The sequence below is a fragment of the Canis lupus genome, chromosome 11, assembly GCF_003254725.2.
Source record: "Canis lupus dingo isolate Sandy chromosome 11, ASM325472v2, whole genome shotgun sequence".
NCBI classification, from domain to species: Eukaryota; Metazoa; Chordata; class Mammalia; order Carnivora; family Canidae; genus Canis; species Canis lupus.
The window spans coordinates 4,550,085-4,568,328 of NC_064253.1; the positions used below are offsets into that span (position 1 = coordinate 4,550,085).

Below are 18,244 nucleotides of genomic sequence, written 5' to 3' on the forward strand. Positions count from 1 at the left end.
GGAGAGAGACAGCACAAGCAGTGGGAGAGGAAGAGGAGGAGGGACAAGCAGATTCCTCTCTGAGTAGGGAACCCAATGTAGGGCTCTATCCCAAGACACTGGGATCATGACCTGAGCTGAAAGCAGATGCTTAACCCAGCGCCTCAGGATCTCATTTTCTATGCATTATGTTCCCTTCCTAAGCGAGCACAAGGCCACTAGAGGTCCCTCCTGGTCATTCTCAGAAAGCAAAGTTCAGGTGGTACCTGAGTTGTATATGATGGAAATTGTAATTCTGAATGCAGTAGTAATGTAGCTTATATACCTATATACAGTGTGTTTATGGGTGTGGAAGATACATGCTCTGGACAGTATATAAAGTGACACATGCCAAGTGATTGAAGGTTAAATACCATGTATATTAATAATGCACGTGTATGCATATAAACCGAGAATCAAATCCTTGATAAAATGAAAACAAACATGCCCTACAACATACCTTACCTCCATTTACTAAGCAAAAATGTCTGGCAGTTATTACTGAATTGCTTTAATTTTAGAAGTCCACACTCATAAAGTGTTTAGCTGCTTTCACATCCGTGATAGACTCTAAGAACATGTTATTTTTGAGTAAAATATACAAGAAACAAACATGCTAATTAAAGCAACTGGAGTGAAAGAAAGCCATTGTGGGCTGCATTACTCTTCACACTGCTTTGAAACTATTTCTGTGTGAGCTAAGTAGCTGCCTAAGTAAAATATTCACACCATGGGAACATCAGGTTCAAAATAATTTTGACGCATCAAAAGTCTCAGTAACAAAAGATCACCTCAGCACCTATCCTCGTGATTTCTTTCCCCCTATAATTTGCTATTGATACACATGTCACTGAACAGTTGACAAAATTGACCTGGTACCTATATGAACTGCAGCCCACTTCAGTCATTGTTTGAAGAGGATGCCAAGTGAGCAGAGCTGGAATACTGATAATGAGAGACATACTCTGGTTCAGGATGTTTGATTTGGAAAGCTGCCCACCCAGAAAGCCCCTGACCTACACTAGCTTTCTTGTGGGTCCTTTTTGGCCATCAGCTGTGTCCCTCAGTAAGGGCAGGATCGTGGAAAGTGACAAAAGTAAAGCTGACTGGAAGAACATGGGTGCTTGGCCAGCCTGTGGAGATAAAGATCACTTGAGGTGGATTTCAGATCCAGTAGGCAGGGCTGCCTCACCTCCCCTCCTGGCCTCGGTGCCACTGAGTACCATCAGCCCATGAATTCTGAGGTCATTGGATGTTGGAATGAATGGATACACACACATTAATCAAAATTCAACTTATTTCTTTAAAATACTTCTTTACCTAAGAAGCATAACAACAAAAAATTAAGCCAAGGAGAATGACCACGGAGCATAGAAGATTGTGTCAGATGTAGCTATTAGTTTCACGTCCTGAAAGTCAGGGAATGAATTAGACTCCTTTTTCTCATTTCACGTTGGCAGAGAGAAGGTTTAGAGCAAATGCTATGGCTGAATTAAAATGAACTGTGCTATTAAGGCATGATTATGTGTGTTCTGTGGCTCTCCTGTTCCCACTTGGCCGTCTGTTCCTCACTGTCTAGTGTGGTAGCCAGTCACCCCATATGGCTATTCAATTTTCATTTTAAATTGGTCAAAATGAAATAAAGCTGAAAACTCAGTTTCTCATTTGTCCTGGCCACCTTTCAGTGTTCGGTAGGCACGTATGGCTGGTGGCTGCTGAAGTGGATAGCATCGATACGGAACATTTTCAGAATTTTTGCAGAAAGCCCTTTGGGACAGAGCTGGCAAGTAGTTGATACTTCCCCTTCTAATGGGTAATGTTTGCAGTCAGACACTTGTAGGCTGCCCCAAAGCCTATGTAGAGCAGACTCAAATGCTTTATCCCCCGGGGCACCCCTGTGGTTGCCAAGCTGTGCGTGTAGCAATTCTTATTGGCGCGATGGAGAAGAAAGTGAGTACTGATTGATTGACTTTTACCTGCAGAGCCAGGCCTCTGCCACCTAAATGTACCATACAGAAAACTCTATGTTTTAGGTCGAGCTCTTACATCTGGGCTAGGGGTTTGGTGGCTGTTAGTCTGATTTGGTCATTTGAGTGGAAGGAAACACTTCTGGCTTGGTAAGGTTCATATTTGGTTAGTACAGCTGAAGAATAGAGTTTAAGAAGATCGTATCACTGCTGGGTGGTTGTACTAAAGAGGTGGTGGACACGCATTGCACAATCCAGCTTAAGCTCCTGGGTTTATTGGATTGTTGTAATTCTGCCCCTGATGGCTTTTGGTACCCAGCAAACAGTCCCAGCATGGAGGTCTTCATCCATTCAGGCTTCTTTGTGTGCTATTTCTTTTTATGGATTTCTGAATTCTCTGGGTTAAACAAAGAAAGTCAATCTCACCAATTTGGCAAGCTAAAATTTTGATTCTTTGGTGGTATTGGTGGTAGGGATATCTGCTGTCTTTGGCATCAGCAACTATTTTTCCATTGTATTTGGGTGAGCTCAGAACGTAGCCTACTTTCCTAAGTGTGCCCTCTCCCCGCCTGGCTTCCAAATACAGTGGCCATTCAGCCAGGAGCTGTTTTTTTGGATTGCCATTTTAAATATTTCAAATACAAAAAATTGAAGGCTAATGAAAGCATGTTGAATGGGCTTTTTTGGCCTTCTCATTTTTCTTTTTTGGGCGTAGTTGGCAACATTCGTAGGAACTAGTGACAGCGACGTGATCTATTTCATGCTCAAAAATGAGATTGATTTTTTAATTTTTGTAAGTTCATAAGTAGGCCGGCTACAGTTGAAGATAGTTCATGCAGTGATTTCTCCACTCACCGGTCTGCATTTAGCCAGAGTTTTATGCGCAGTCATTGCCACAATTTCTTTTCTCGTTGTCGGTACTCTGAACCTCCTCTTGTGTCCTGCTATGGTTCGCTCCTTCTCTTCTTTCACTTCTGCCTGTATGAAAATATCTTTCTGGGTTTCATAAATATACTGTTCCAGGTACAAACCTTTAGGCGCTTGATGCAGCAGGGGCTTGAGAGACCCTCTATGGCGGTGGGTTGGGTGGGACGAGGCCCTGTGACCCACATGTGCTCCTCTTGCATGAACCTGGACCTGTGTTTTCATTCAGTTCCTGATGTTTTGGCACTGCAGACTGTATTTTAGCTGCCCATGCTGAAGCAAGCAAGGTGCAATTAGGAGGCCCTCCCAGAGACAGAACATGAGAGACTCCTAACTCTGGGAAACGAACTAGGGGTGGTGGATGGGGAGGAGGGGGGGTGGGGGTGACTGGGTGATGGGCACTGAGGGGGGCACTTGATGGGATGAGCACTGGGTGTTATTCTATATGTTGGCAAATTGAACACCAATAAAAAATAAGTTTATACAAAATAAAAAATAAATATGACCCATTTTATAATAAAAAGTTTTAAAATACAAAAAAAAAAAAAAAAAAAAAAGGAGGCTCTCCCAGTCCCAGACTAATTTTTACAACTGAAGCGGGAAAATGTAACAGGAAAACCTTGCACATTACCTTCTCAGAAAATCCGTGATTTTTTCTGTCCTTCTCTCCTGCCATGCCAGAGTCACCTTCAGCTCCACTCTATCTCTGTTTGGTGGCTCAGTGTTCTGACTCTTTGCTTCTCTCTCAGGGGGGAAAAAAAAAAAAAGAATGACTTTGAGGAATATTTGCTTCCCTCGAAGCCTAGCCTAGAACCGTGAAGCGCTGGAGGCTCACATGCCTTGTCATCACCTGTTCTAAGTAGGAACTTTCATTCGCTTGGATTTTGAAAATTCAGGATTTAGAACCAATGCGTGATCATTGCCTCCCTGCCGGTGGCGCATGTCGGAGTAGACTGATCGGGATCCCTGGGCCCTATCCTTTTTCAGTTGCCTGAAAGCCCTCGACAGCCCTGCCGAAAATTTCTCAGGAGTCCCTGGGAGATGCCAGGTCCAGAAACGGGCCTTCCTGCTCCCTGGGCCCCCTGAGGGTGGAGCGCGGTGCTGTGGCAGGAGGAAGGCGGCCGGGAGGCTGGGGAAGAGAAGGGCCGAGGAAGGAAGGCCGGCGGCTGGTTCTTTTAATCCTCGTGTCCTCCCCTGGGCTTCCGGCCAAGCATCCCCCCTTCTGCCCGCTCTCCGTGTATTTTGCGCACTGATGTCCTCTGCCCGGTGGCGCTGAGACGGCTCCTGACTTAGCTTCCTTTCTTGCCCACCCTCCTCCAGTCTTCTTCCCGCTCTGGGCAGCCCGCAGGGGTGCTGGTCCCCTGTGCCGGGAGGGGGCAAAACCAAGGCTGCCCTGCGCAGGACGGCGCGCTCGCCAGGGCGGTGGCCCCTGTCGCTGGAGGCCCGCCGCGTGGCCACTCAGGCAGTGTTTCTGGACCCATCAGGCCGCCTTTGGAGAGCATGTCCTTGTCCCCGAGGCTCTAAGCCACAGGGTGGTAGATGGCAGGATCCTCGTGTTTGGAGGAGGGGACGGCTGGGTCACAGAGACTGGAGGCTCTGGGTCGCACAGCGCTAACAAGTGGGGCATCAGCCCCGAGTGCACAGCTGTCCTTCCTTCCGTGACCCCATCTCGGGGTGGTAAACAAGACCCCAAGTTCTGTATCCTCAAATGTGGGTTCAATTGCAACATGGACAAGTTTAAAAAAAAAAAACCACAGGTGTTGGTTACTTGCTTTTTTGTTTTTTTTGTTTGTTTGTTTGTTTTTCTTTTCTTTTCTTACAGACTTAGGAGATTAAGTCTGGTCTTTGCTCTAGAGATTCTCAGGTTGGGGGGTGAAGTGTAAAGATCAGCTGTGAGCTTAGATTACTTACATTGGATCTGGATGGAGTCTGTGTCTAGACAGACAAACATACATTCTCTCTCTCTTTCTCCTTGTTTCCTCCCCCTCCAACATACCCACCCTGCCTCAAGAGATGTCCCTAAGGTTCTTGGTAATACCCAAGGGCTACCAGGTGTAGGAGTGGCCTGGGACTGTCTGTATCACCTGTGACTGCTGTGTCTCATGTGGAACAATGCCCATGAGATGGGGCTTCCATGGATGCCCTGCTTCCAGGATGGCCAGGGCAGGGGCTTTGACTTGAAGGTATTCCCAGGAAAGCCCCTTACAACACCCCTCATTCTGGCACTGATGTGGCCAAACTCAGCTGGACAGTCTTGAGGATAAACTGGTGTGGCACTGCCACCTAGTGACTGCCCTTCCCACCAATCTTCTCAGCCTCCCAGAAGGAAGGTGAATCTGTCTGCAGACTGCTGGGCCCATGGAAGATCATGCCAGGACTTCTAAAACTAGGGCCTTTTGGGCCAGTGTAGACAAGCTCTAGCTGCCATTGGCAGAGCCTGACATATGTCAGACATGAACTAGATTAAGTGGTATTTGGAAAATTGACTTTCTGGTAGGGGATTCTTTGGGTCTGATCCCGCATGGCTCCATCTCTGCAGGGCCTCTACCTGCCCCTTGGCGGGGAGCTCACAGTGTGTGAGGTGCCTGGCCCAGAGCAGGAGCTGGAGGAATGAAAGGTGCTTTGGAAAATTTAAATACCTAAGGGTCAGGAAATTAATAAAGAAACCAAGAGGGAAAAGAAACTCGGTCAGGGATGCTAGCCTTGGTTATAACATTGTTCGGGAACTGGATGTTTCTTGGATTGCCTGGGGAGCAGCAGGGGCTTGAGAATATAATTTGTGCCAAATTCCAAGGTTTTCTAGTTTGGCCGCTCTCCAGACGTGTTGACATGCAGCCAGCTCCAGATTTTCTGATGGCTGTTGAAGAACCCCAGCAGAAGCTCTAGACCAGTGGTTCTCACTGTGGGTAGGGGCCCTTTTGGAAAAGGGTGTTTGTTTATCACTGGGTGCAGCCAGGGATGCTCTGTATTCTGACGTGCCTGGGACAGTCCCATCCAACAAAGGATCTGTGTCCCCCTTGACCTTGAACCAACCTTGAACCGCTAGACATTCTATATACTAAAACCCTGTTTATAATTTTTATAGTTTAGACCTAAATCCACTTTAAATATGAACAAAATATTTTTGTTCAATTGTAATATATATTTCATTTTTAGAAAAGGTATTTATGACCTGAATTATGATAATATAATTTATACCCTATTTATAATGTGTAAATGGAGGGAGTGTTGTCATTTGCTATACTTGGGGTTTGGACAGAAGTTTTTCACATTTCAGAAAAATCACATCAGCTCTGACCATGCCCCTGTAGCTTTTGAATTGCCAGAACAGTTCACTTTCATTGGACTGAGCTGCATTCAAGTGCTTTTACAAAAAAGGTGCAAACTGACTGCTCCTGTGTCTTCTAAGTTAGTCTAAATACCCAAGTATTTAGATATTGAAATACATACTTTATTGTAAAGTATTCCTATTTTGCTTCTCTGTATTGAAGTTAGGGTGTTAAGCTGATTTTTGTTCTATAAGTCCTATGTATGGATAAGGTATACTATTTGAATTCCATTTCAGGATCTTAAAAGAAGGCATTAGGTCTGTTAGGATTGAGAACCATAGGTTAAATGGAGTTCTCTGCTCAGGGAAATCTCTCGTGATGGCCACGCATACCCTAGGGTCTTCCATCATCACTTTTAGAAACCAGACTTGCCACCATGGCTTTCAGACCTAGAAGTTCTCTCCAAAGCTGGCCATATTTCACCAAACCCTTTCACCAAAGAGCCCAAACATTGAGAAGGCTTTTCAACTATGTTTTTAGGGTGTCATAGTGTGATGCCATTGTCTTCCTATAGGTCATGTCCAGTAATTATAGAGAATTGAGACTGGTAACAGGCATTTCCGAACTCACTTATTTTCACATAAATGAAAATGTGTGACTGAATAATTGAGAGACAACATCTTTTCAGGGTAACATAATGTAATTCTTCGAGTTTGAAAATCCATTCTCTTATCCTCTTCTTTTCTTGTAGAGACTTTTAGCTTTATTTCATAGGAAGCTTATGCCCTTAGAACATATCCACTGATGGTCCCTACCCAAAGATTAATCTTCTGTATCCGTATAGTGAATGAAATTCTCATTAGCCAAGGTTAACAGATGAGAAGAAATCAGTCATTTTACAGAACTGTTCCCTCTACACACACACACACACACACACACACACACAGAGAGAGAGAGAGAGAGAGAGAGAGAGAGAGAGAGAGAGAGAGAACAGGTGGGCAAGAAGCAAAAGAAAGGGAGAAGTGGAGGAAGGAGGGAAGAAGAGAGAGAAGCATTTAGCCTTTTGACATTTCCAAATTAACAGAAGAGAGGAAAGCATTCTAAATGTGCAAGGGTAAAGGAGCAAAGTGTAATCAAAATAGAAAACTCATTTTAGTGTTTTAAAGTTAATAAAGAATTATACATTTAAGGAAAATCAGAACTGGCTCCTGCCTAAATTAAAGTTGGGCTCTATCTGCCCCTTTTCTTGGGACATGCTGATTAGTAGAAGGAAGTCAATGTATAGGGGCCCCCAATTTGTGTTTTCACAACTCAGTGATAGAAAAACAGGAAAGCAAAGAAGAGAATCACATCCATTGAGGCCGTTCACATTCTTTGGCCTGAAGGAACTTTGTGTAAACCATTTACAGAGTAGTTTTATACATAAGATCAATCTGTTCTCACTTTGGAGCACCCTGGCTTAGAGAGGTACTTAGTAACGTGTTTGGACCTACTGGGTTCTACATTCTAGTTGAATTTAAGATGATAATTTAAGGTGGCAGTACTACATTATTCCATGCTCCTATCGTTACTTTCAATCTGTTATGTACATTGTATCTTGCTTGGCCTTTACCTTTTGTATTCACATCCATCATAGCTTCCACATCATTCTTGGCCATTGGTTTTTCTACCTTCCTATATTTTAGGCTTTTCATAAACACTTCTCTTTTTTTGTTCATCGACATGCTCCCTCTTATATGTAGATGTTCTGCATGTTATTGGATGAGGAACCTCTGAGGGAAAGCTCATAGATTGTTCTCAGCCTTGATAACATTATAATCACCTGGGAGCTCTAAAAAAAAAAAAAAAAAAATTCCCTGTCATGGGATACCAGGCTTTTGCACAGTTATTTTTAAATATTTTGCAGGTGATTCTAATACAGATACAGGTGACCACCTGTGACATGGACCGGTGGCAGATCAGAGATACAGGTCACCCCTCCTTTCTGAGCTGTTGTCACTCAGTACTTTTCTCCTTTGAACCTCGGTTTGTGCCTTCATTGGACTTCTTTTTGTGCTTCTAGATTTTTATTAATTGAATCATTTATTTTATCTGCTTTTACTTTAAATCCAAATTATATGAACGAAGTTGGGATTTGGAGAGAGATCATTTATCATCCTGCTCTCACTTCTCTGTGTCTTCAGCTGGTAGACATCAAAATACCAGCTGCATTACTGACATAAAGCAGATCTGGGTCCTACCACTTGACCCAAAGCCCCATGGGCTGCTGAGTATTCCGGTGATTTACTACTGAAGTCAATGGAGTTGTAGGTACGCCTCATAATCTGGGAGAGTCACCCCTGCCTGGGGAACTGACCACATAGAGAGCCAGAGATGCCTGCTCTGTGGGCAAGCAGAGCAGACAGTGGGGCTGAGCTGCGCCTCTTCAGTTCCTTCTCCCAAATTGTTTATCCCTCTCCTCTATAAATCCAGGAGAAATAGATTGTGTCCCCTCTCCCAATTCACACACAAAACTTAAACAATTAAATCCTGTTAGAGGCAACCATTGTTAAGCTGTGATCCGTTCCCCCCCCGCCCCATTTGAAACTCTTTAAGATCTCCTTATTCCTAGTACTTAAAAGGTTTTTTTTTGTTGTTTTTTTTTATTTTTGTTTTTGTTTTTGTTTTTAATGAGACATGCACAGAGAGAGAGAGAGAGAGAGGCAGAGACAGAAGCAGGCTCCATGCAATGAGCCTGATGTGGGACTCAATCTCCAGTCTCCAGAATCACGCCCTGGGCTGAAGGTGGTGCTAAATCGCTGAGCCACCCGGGCTGCCCATAATACTTAAAAACTTAATGCAACCACCTCCACTCCCAATAGCATGGGTCTTTTCTTATTCTGTGTGCAGATACTAACTAGAACCTTAGAGATGCCTGCCCTCGAGTTTTCCTGGAAAACCAAAGAAATAAAAGAATATTTGCATTTCTTTCCCTCCACTTTCTGTGTTGCTCTGGAAATTCAGTTGTTAGGCCCTCTGTGTTGATTCTCTGAGAATTTATCTTTTTCCTTCTTTTACCCTTGTCTTTTCGATCTACTTTCTGGGAGATTTCTGCTAATTTATATTCTTCTTATATTATGATTATTCATTTCCTCCCTCCTTCCATCCCTTCCTTCTTGCCTTTCTTCCTTTTTTATTTTCTTTGCTCCTCCTCTTTTTTGTCTGTATCTTTTCTACAGAGAATATACTGCAAATGTGTGTCAATTATTTGCAGATCTTTCACTTTCAGGAATGGAAATTGGAAGCTCTTTGTGAGGAGAGGAGCTCATTGTGTGGTGAAACTTCCTGTAGGATGGACAAGTAGAAAGCTGCATTTTTCATTAGGGAATCCTTGATGTTTATACATGAATCTCTTTTCTTCACTGAAACTGTTCTGTTTCTCCAAAGGAAAATATTCTTTCTCTGTAATAGTGTGTTCTATTATTGAATTGTATTATAGGGTCGGGGATACAGAGTGAAGAAAGGAAACTAGAGGTGCTGTTGTTCAGTTTGGAAACTTGAATTCAATCCCCATGTTTTCAAGCCCCAAACATCTTTCCTGATCTTCACTGGACCCTGGGTCAGAATCTCCAGTCTATCCCCAGAGAATAAACTCCTGTCTCCTGTTAGTTGTCTGGTAGTACCAGACAGGGACAGGCACCTGGGCATCTATTGTTCAATGTATTTAGACATCATCAGCTGTCTGTTTTCAACTTTGGATCTTACCCACTCTGCATGATAACAGGTTTCTCCAAATTGTGAACCATCCTTGGGTTCTCTGACAATCTGTGCCTTTTAATTGGAGGTATTTAGGCCATTTATATTTAATACAGTTACAGATGTGCTTGGATAAATCTGTCCTCTGGCTGTTTCTTTTCTGTTTGTTCCCATATGTTCTCCATATTCTATCCTTACTGTGTTATCAGTTATTACTCTCTGAGGTATTATTTTAATGGTTCCTTGAGGGTTCCAGCATACCTATACACTTTGGTACACTGTAACTCAATTATATTCTCTTCACTTGACATTATACCACTTACTACAACCTATCTTCAAGTGATACTGAACCATTTTGCAAATAATACTTCAGTTTCTCCAGCATTGGGGTCTTACATCCAAGTACTGATCAGTCCTCAGCTGAATAATTGAGGAGACCTTTGTGCAGACCTCTGGATCTCCCTCTGTGCAGATTTATGCTCTCTGGATTTTGGTCCTGTGAACTGCTAGCCTCCCTGGATTTCCAGCTCTGTCCCTGAACTTGGGGAGACCTTTGGGCTTGCCCAGTTTCCCTCCCTGAGCTGCATCCTGGGGATTTTTTTCAGGTAGTAAGCCAGCGCAACTGTATTACCACTTTGGTACTTTACTGTCTCTCAGGGATCATTGTCCTTTATTAGTTGATGATCTATGTCTTGTTAACTGTTGTTTCAAATACTTTGTCTGGTTTTGTAGTTGTTTCAGGAGGCAGTATAGATGCAGTCCCTTGTTAGTCTTTCTTGGCTGGAAACAGAATTGCCCGTGTTCTTTGGTTTATATAAAAATATGTTATTTTTCATCCTCTGATTTTTCCCTTCCTTTCTTTTTGTTTTTGAGGAGTTATACCTTACTCTTGTGGAGTTATTGCCTTACTTTCCTTTTAGTGGTATCTTCAGAGAGAAAGATGAATTCACAGGAGAGAACTGATGGTGGATTAATCACATGCATTTAAATTTTCATAATGTTTTTTACTCCACTACCAAGGCTAGCATTTGAGATCAGAGCTGACAACTGAGATGAGATCTTTTTGCCATTTGTAGTATTAATGGTATGTTTAATAGAAAAAGATTAATGAACATCGTTTGTCACTCTTAAACTCCATTGTTGAATTATTTTTATAAGTGAAAAAAATACCTTATAAGTTGCACACAGATCTTGGAAGAGAATGTGACAAATCTGATTCATGTTGATTGATGGGCAAGACCCATTTTCGTCCCCTTTTTGTATCCCTGTGTATCTGATCCTGAAGGCCTAGCATATGGCCACAAAGGCATGTCAATTTGAGGACAAATGTTTCCTATTGCCACGGTAATTAATTCAATAAAGACATAATTTTTGTCCTCAAATTCTTCATCATTAAGATTCTAGGGGCACGTTAGATGAGCAAATTATACACTACATGTCTTATAGCCAAGGTTAACATTGGTTGAGAGTGTTAGAGGTCTCAGCAAGAGACTTCTGCAGAGAGAGGAGCAGCCTGGAGTACCATGTTACCCAAAAAACTCTGTGGAGTCTGGAAAAGGAGACAGATGACAAGATTCTCAAAGTATAAATCAAGGCTAGGATGGGGTGAGTTTGTTTCCAGGAAGAAGAAAACACATCTGCCAACAAAACCATGAAAGAGGATGGCAATAAGTGCCAGCCATTCCTGTGGCCAAAGCTCCTATTGTTTGTGGAAAGGTACTGGGGGGAGGGTAGTTAGGGGCATAGGGCAGGGTCTGCCTCGTTTAGGGAAGAAGTTCCTAATGCCCTTGGAAAGATTACCCTGGCAAATTTAAACAAATATTATAGAAAACTGCCATATTTAAGAAAAAGTGGTAGGCCCACAGTCAACAATGAAAAAAATGAATGGAAACTTAAGAAAAGGAATATTTTGCTTCTTTTCAAACCTCAAAGCTGATCTCACAACCTTTATGTCTATGAAGTGTGCACTGCAGTAAAACAATGCAGTAAGTCTTCTTTCTAAACCTCAGAGTTCTTATTTTAAAACCCTGAGATCATCAGGCCTTCCATGCTCTAATTTTAATCTTATTTGTCCTATTTTTACTTAACTAAGTATTCATATTGATCAGAAGTTGGACTTTGAAGAAGCTTGCAATTGCCTGAGTTAAGTTTGTGAAGTAAACATCTGTAAAAATGTCTTGAAATTTTTCTTTAGCGTTTAAGTTATGCATAATAATCACTCACAGTGGTGTGAATCTGGCATAATGCCAAACCTGGCAGTGTTCTAAGCGATAATATCATCCTGCCGATAAGTTTAATATTTGAGTTGCCAGGAAAGAAATCTTGATTATTCAAATAGTGTCTGATGCAGCTCCCTAATTATCTCCCTCTTGACTGTTCACAACTAAGTATGTCTGAATGTAACATAAACATTAGTCTGAGATGTTATTTTTCCATTCTAAGCTACTTTCAGGCAGGTTTATTATTTCATAAGCCAAAAAAAAAAAAAAAAAAAAAAGGATGATTTACCATGGAGTCCCAAACCCCTAAAATACCAATTCTTAGAAAGTTTATTTCTAAGTAGGCCCTCTGCTATAGGATGACAGTGTCTGGCCCCAAAGAATGTGCATAGGGTGTAATAAATATTGACAGAATGGCATCATGCTTGAGAGTCTTTGCAAAGAGACAGATGAGAATGGGAGAAATTTGTGTATTTACAACTTGTGTATTAAAGCCAGCAACTAAAGAGGCATTGGCTTGCCTCAGTGTTCTAGTGAATGCTTTTTAGTGCAATTTTCAAAATTGTTTACTTCTCCAAACTTTGGAAACCAAGTCAAAAGTGTTTCAGAGGGAACGGATTGGGAAGATTTCCACACCCATGCTAGAACTGAGATTTGGACACCAGCCATGAAGGTTCCCCTTAGAGACCCTTTGCTTACAGTTTTAAATCTCAAACTCTTCTTCGTAGTCTCTTGTGCCTTTCAGATGTGTTCTGCTCACTCTGCTCACCCCAATAACTTGAGGGTTTTGCTGGGACATGACCACATTTTTCTGAGCTACTGAGGATACTTTGTGGATATAGAGAGGGTAAAGACAGGAGGTATTTCAGCCAAAAGGGTTACCAAGGTCTCCAAGTAGTAATGGAAAATGAGACAATGCAAGTCAAGGCTTGAACATCACAAATATTTTATATACATCAATGAAATAGTGTCTTCAGCTCTTAAATGTGTCCGATCTTTCTGGAGATCATCCTTGGTGAAGAAGCTTTGTATTACAATTAAAATTTGAGTAGGGAATGGATGCTCTTGCTTTCTCTCTATTGGGTAATGCATTCCCTGTTTTAGGCAATTTGCTTGATGAAGGATACTCAATAGAGAGCCCCGGTATCATGAAAGAGTTATAAGCTAAAGCTTCTGAGGGTCTTATTTAAAATAAATACCACATTCTCCCACAGAAGTCTTATTACTGAGGCACAGCATGCCCCCAAAGCAGTTCACAGAGCCTTTCAGCCCATGTTGTAACTCAGGTGTGCCACGGATCACATCACCCTGTGCACAGGGTACTTAACAAAGTTTCCCAGGTAAATGCGCTCTTCTGTCTTCCCGGAAAGTGAGGAATGCATTTTGACCTCCCTCTGCCTGGCCATTCTGGGAAGAAGGGACCCCACAGCTGGGTCGGTGACATTTCACTGGGGGAAAACAGTGAGGGTTTCTGCCCTCCGAACACCAGTGGCTCACAGGATGCCCTTGAGTAAGCTGTGTGTGTGTGTGTGTGTGTGTGTGTGTGTGTGTGTGCGCGCCCATGTGCGCACGCGTGTGCGAGTGCAAGGTAGGAGATTTTTAGCACGCTTTGGAGAGCAAGGCATGAGGACAGGAAAACCCTCTCCAGTGGTGTCTGGCAGCTGGGAAGGAAGGCAGTCCTTAGGAGAAGGGCAAAGAGCCGAGAATGCCTCTGGTGACCAGTCTGGGGTCTGACTGCCACAGAGACCAGAGGAGGGCCACTCTGCCTCAATGACATAGAACATGCATCCAGGGCAAGTTCTTCCAGGTACCAACTTACGTGGCCTCAGTGTTGTATGCATGGTGGACAACAGTGTTCCCATGATGGGCCAGGGTCACTGCTGATTTAAACTAAACATCATAGAGTATCTGTTTCTGATATTAAAACCCTCCTCCTCACCACAAATATCTTGATAGCACCAAGACCAATTAGGATAAATGTACCCCTCTCTCCCTCTCTCTGACTACAAGCTTCCTGTGTGTAAGTGTGAGGCTGTAAGTTCTATTAATCTCGGGTTCTGGGCAGGGACTATGCAATCATTGGCACATTTTGTGTCTTTAAGGAAGACAGCGCGTACCTCCAGGTCAACAGTTGCAGTATTGACCGGTGATGGAGGAAGATGCAGGATGCTGAGGGAGTGTGGGGGAGGGTCTTGGATAAGAGCAGATGGAAGACGCTCCCCCCCCTGCATTTAAGTGGAAGGCTGACTAGGGGTTGGACCATCATGGAAATAAAGGTAGAATAGGACAGTCTAAGCAGAGGGAGTCTCAGGGTTGCAGCTACTGTGAGGGTGCGTGGAGAGATTGTGGGTTGCAGATTGCATGCAGTACTGCGTAGCATCCCCTAAGTTAGGCACACGGGTGGGCATCAAGGAATGATGAGCCATGAGCAAGGTCTGGGCAGAGTTTAGAGACAAATGTGCATTTATCAGTTTACACCAGTGAGAGAAGCAGTTGTCGTATTTTATGGTTTCTCTTTCAGACTTTTTCACGTTGAGAAACTTTCTGATGTCCATCATACTGCTTGGGTAGAACCTCAATTGTATTTACACATAAGACTGAGGTTTGGAAACCTCCACATAGGGATGTGAGCGCCTGCCTTCAGCCCAGGGCGTGATCCAGGAGTCCCGGGATCGAGTCCTGCATCAGGCTCCCTGCATGGAGCCTACTTTTCCCTCTGCCTGTGTCTCTGCCTCTTTCTATGTGTCTCTTATGAATAAATAAATAAAATCTTTAAAAAGAAAGAGGAAAAAAAGGAAGGAAGGAAGGAGGGAAGGAAGGAAGGAAGGAAGGAAGGAAGGAAGGAAGGAAGGAAGGAAGGAAGGAAGGAAGGAAGGAAGGAGGGAGGGAGGGAAAGAAAACCTCCACACAGATCAGTTTATAGAAACTACTTAGTGAAATCTCTGGTCTGCATCCAACTGCCCTTGGCAGCCCTACTGTAGATTAATTATAAAGGCCTGGCACTCTGTTTGCTGTTTTTCAGGTACCATGATCAACAGGATGTTACTAGCAACTTCCTTGGAGCAATGTGGTTGATATCAATAACTTTTCTCTCCATTGGTTATGGTGACATGGTACCTAACACATACTGTGGGAAAGGAGTCTGTTTGCTTACTGGAATTATGGTAAGTCTCTTTATTTTGTTTCTTTTACTCATACTCTTAGATCATGAAGGCATTCCATGTGATCATAAGCTTTTGGTTGCCCGACAGCAAGCAGCGAAGCATGAATAATCAGGTCTAGGTTGGGAGAAAACATCACTGATTTTCATCTTCGTTCTTACCGTGCTGCAGCTCCATTAACCATGCAGTGCTGCTGGGTTGCTCTTTGTGGAAGATGTACTAATTTTGGTGAGCAAATCTGGTCTTGGAGCTTCAGCTCTAACCAGGAAGTTCATTTCAAAGGATTCTGCTGTTGTCCTGCTAGCTATGTAAATTTGAGTAGATTTATCTTCTCTGAAACTTACTTCCCAGGGCACCTTGGTGGCTCTGTCAGTTGAGTACCTGCCTTCATCTCAGGTCATGATCCTGGGGTCCTGGGATCGAGCCTCATGTCTGGCTCCCTGCTCAGTTGGGAGCCTACTTCTCCCTCTTCCTCTGCTCCTCTCCCCTGCTCATGCTCTCGCTCTCTCTCACAAATAAATAAAATATTTATTTTAAAAAATTTATTTATTCATAAGAGACACAGAGAGAGAGAGGCAGAGACCGAGGCAGAGGGAGAAGCAGGCTCCCTGCAAGAAGCCTGATATGGGACTCGATCCCAGGACCTTGGGATCACACCCTGAGCCGAAGGCAGACACTCAACCACTGAGCCACCCAGACATTCCAATAAATAAAATCTTTAAAAAAGAAAAAAAAAAACTTACTTCCCTTACCTGCAAAATGTGGATCATAATAACCTACTTTGAAGTGTGTTGAAGGGCTGAAGAGTTGCATTTTCTCACTAAACGAATTAGACTATAGTTGACCCTTGAACAGCAAGGGTTTGGACTGCATGGGGCTGCTTATATGCAGATTTTTCCCCAATAAGTACAGTAAAGTACAGTAAATGTGTTTTCCTTATGATTTTCTTAATAATATTTTCCTTTGGGCAGCCTGGTGGCTCAGTGGTTTAGCGCCGCCTTTAGCCCAGGGTGTGATCCTGGAGACCTGGGATCGAGTCCCACATCGGGCTCCCTGCATGGAGCCTGCTTCTCCCTCTGCCTGTGTCTCTGCCTTTCTCTCTCTCTGTGTCTCTCATGAATTAATAAATAAAATCTTTTTAAAAATAATATTTTCCTTTTTCTATTCCTGGAAAGTTGACTTGTAAAGCTAAGGTAGGCTTTAGGCAAAGGTAGGCATCCAGAAGGAGGAAATATTTGAAGGTAGTGAGTCAAGGAGGACCTTCGAGCCAGGCCACTGGGCCAGGAGTGCACAGAGTCAGGTAGGGAAGTGGAATGGCATGAGGCTGGGATAGGAGGCCAGGTCTTGGGGAGCTCTTGAGAAGGATTTGCTGCCTGTGATGGTATGTCACTGATTGATTGATTGCTTGATTTAGAGAGAGTGTATGAGTCGGGGGTAGGGGTAGAGAGAGAGGGAGAGGAGAGGGAGAGAGCAAATACCAAGCAGTGGGAATCCCAATGTGGGATTCAACCTCATGACCCATGAGATCATGACCTGAGCTGAAATCAAGAGTCAGATGCTTAACTGACTGAGCCACCCAGATGCCCGGCATGCCACTGCTCTTCTGGGAGGCAGAGCAGGTACAGACATGATCCCTACTCCTTACATATTACAACTTGACCAGGACTAGTTTGTGACATGTGCTTTAGGTAGATCAAGATGGGAGGGCAGCAAATTGTCTCAAATTTATCATAATGCAGTGTGAATGAACTTTGAAATGTTTAAGCCAGGTGTAGCTTCCAGTCGATGCTCTGTGTTCAGTGACCCAGGTTCTCTTTATTCCTCCTCTGCTTTTTTATAGTTTGGTTACAGCGAAAAGCATTATCTTGATGCTTCTTTGGTTTTCTGCTGACATCAGGATATGAGAGCTGGTACCAGGAGCTCCTTAAGCAGGAAATTCCCAGAATTTCTGAAGTTAGGCATCCCTCCCAATGCCTCCACTGTGTCCACCCCCAGGTTGGCAGCAGAGGGATAAGCTCTCCACGGGAGGGCCTTTGAATGGTAGCCAGGGCAGCCTGTACCCTTGTAGCAGCTGCCTCGGAAGATTGTTCCAAGAGTTAGAGCTAGCTGGAGTGCCCATGGCATAGATGGAGTGGGAACGTTCTTCTCCCACTTGGTAGTACTGACCAGGGATAAGGTAGCTAGATGTGAAAATAAAATCTGGGGCCAATTTTAAGGTCACCAGAAGTAACAAGATGCCAATTTCAAGTCCCAGTTGTCAAGAATATAATCTGGGTTTATCATTTAACATTGTTTGCTTATAAAAGAAAAATATAGTTGTGTGCATTTTAACGAACTTGGTTTTTCATGACGATGGATATGGTCTGTCCTGTTAACTATTGGATCACTTCGTCTTCTTTCCTCAGAAAATAGCATTTTATTATATAGCATAATGCTTTGGGAAATAAAATTTGCAGGGATGTATTTTTGGAGGGCCATAACAAGCCCACAAGGGACATGAATGATGCTATTTATAAAAACAGAACTGCTAATTGCAGAGTCTTTCCCCTTAAGCTTCTTAGAAACAATTTCCTTGGTGTTCCTTTTTGGTAAGGTGTCCCCCCCCCCCCCCTTCTTTTTATTGTTGAATCAGGTATGACTCAGGGCTTATGCAAATAGCTTAATATGCTGTGGATCAGAACCAGGTTTGAGATTAACCTTGCCCAGATCTTCTTGTTACTTCTAGCTTTCCTCGCTTTTTTTCTTCGTCCTTACAGTCTCCACAGCTTCACCTGACAGCACAAATCATTTATTTAGTTACTTGAACTACTTATTTGCTTAAGTTTCGCTACTGATCCTACTTTACAGAAAAAATAGAAGTTATAATCAACTTTTACTCAGTATGAAAACAAAGGTGGTATGTGCCCTGAAATTCACAGTGACCTCATCGCTGCCCTCTAGAATGATGATGA

At 43.2% G+C, this 18,244-nt stretch overlaps 1 protein-coding gene across 1 annotated transcript in view; it reads left to right on the top strand.

Annotated features, from left to right (window-relative positions):
* The window catches only part of KCNN2 (potassium calcium-activated channel subfamily N member 2), a 143,660-nt gene that overhangs the window by 91,798 nt on the left and 33,618 nt on the right, over window positions 1–18,244 (top strand). The window contains exon 4 of the mRNA XM_025446701.3: window positions 15,155–15,296. Coding sequence (XP_025302486.1) covers window positions 15,155–15,296 — 142 coding nt within the window. The remainder of the gene's footprint in view (window positions 1–15,154; window positions 15,297–18,244) is intronic.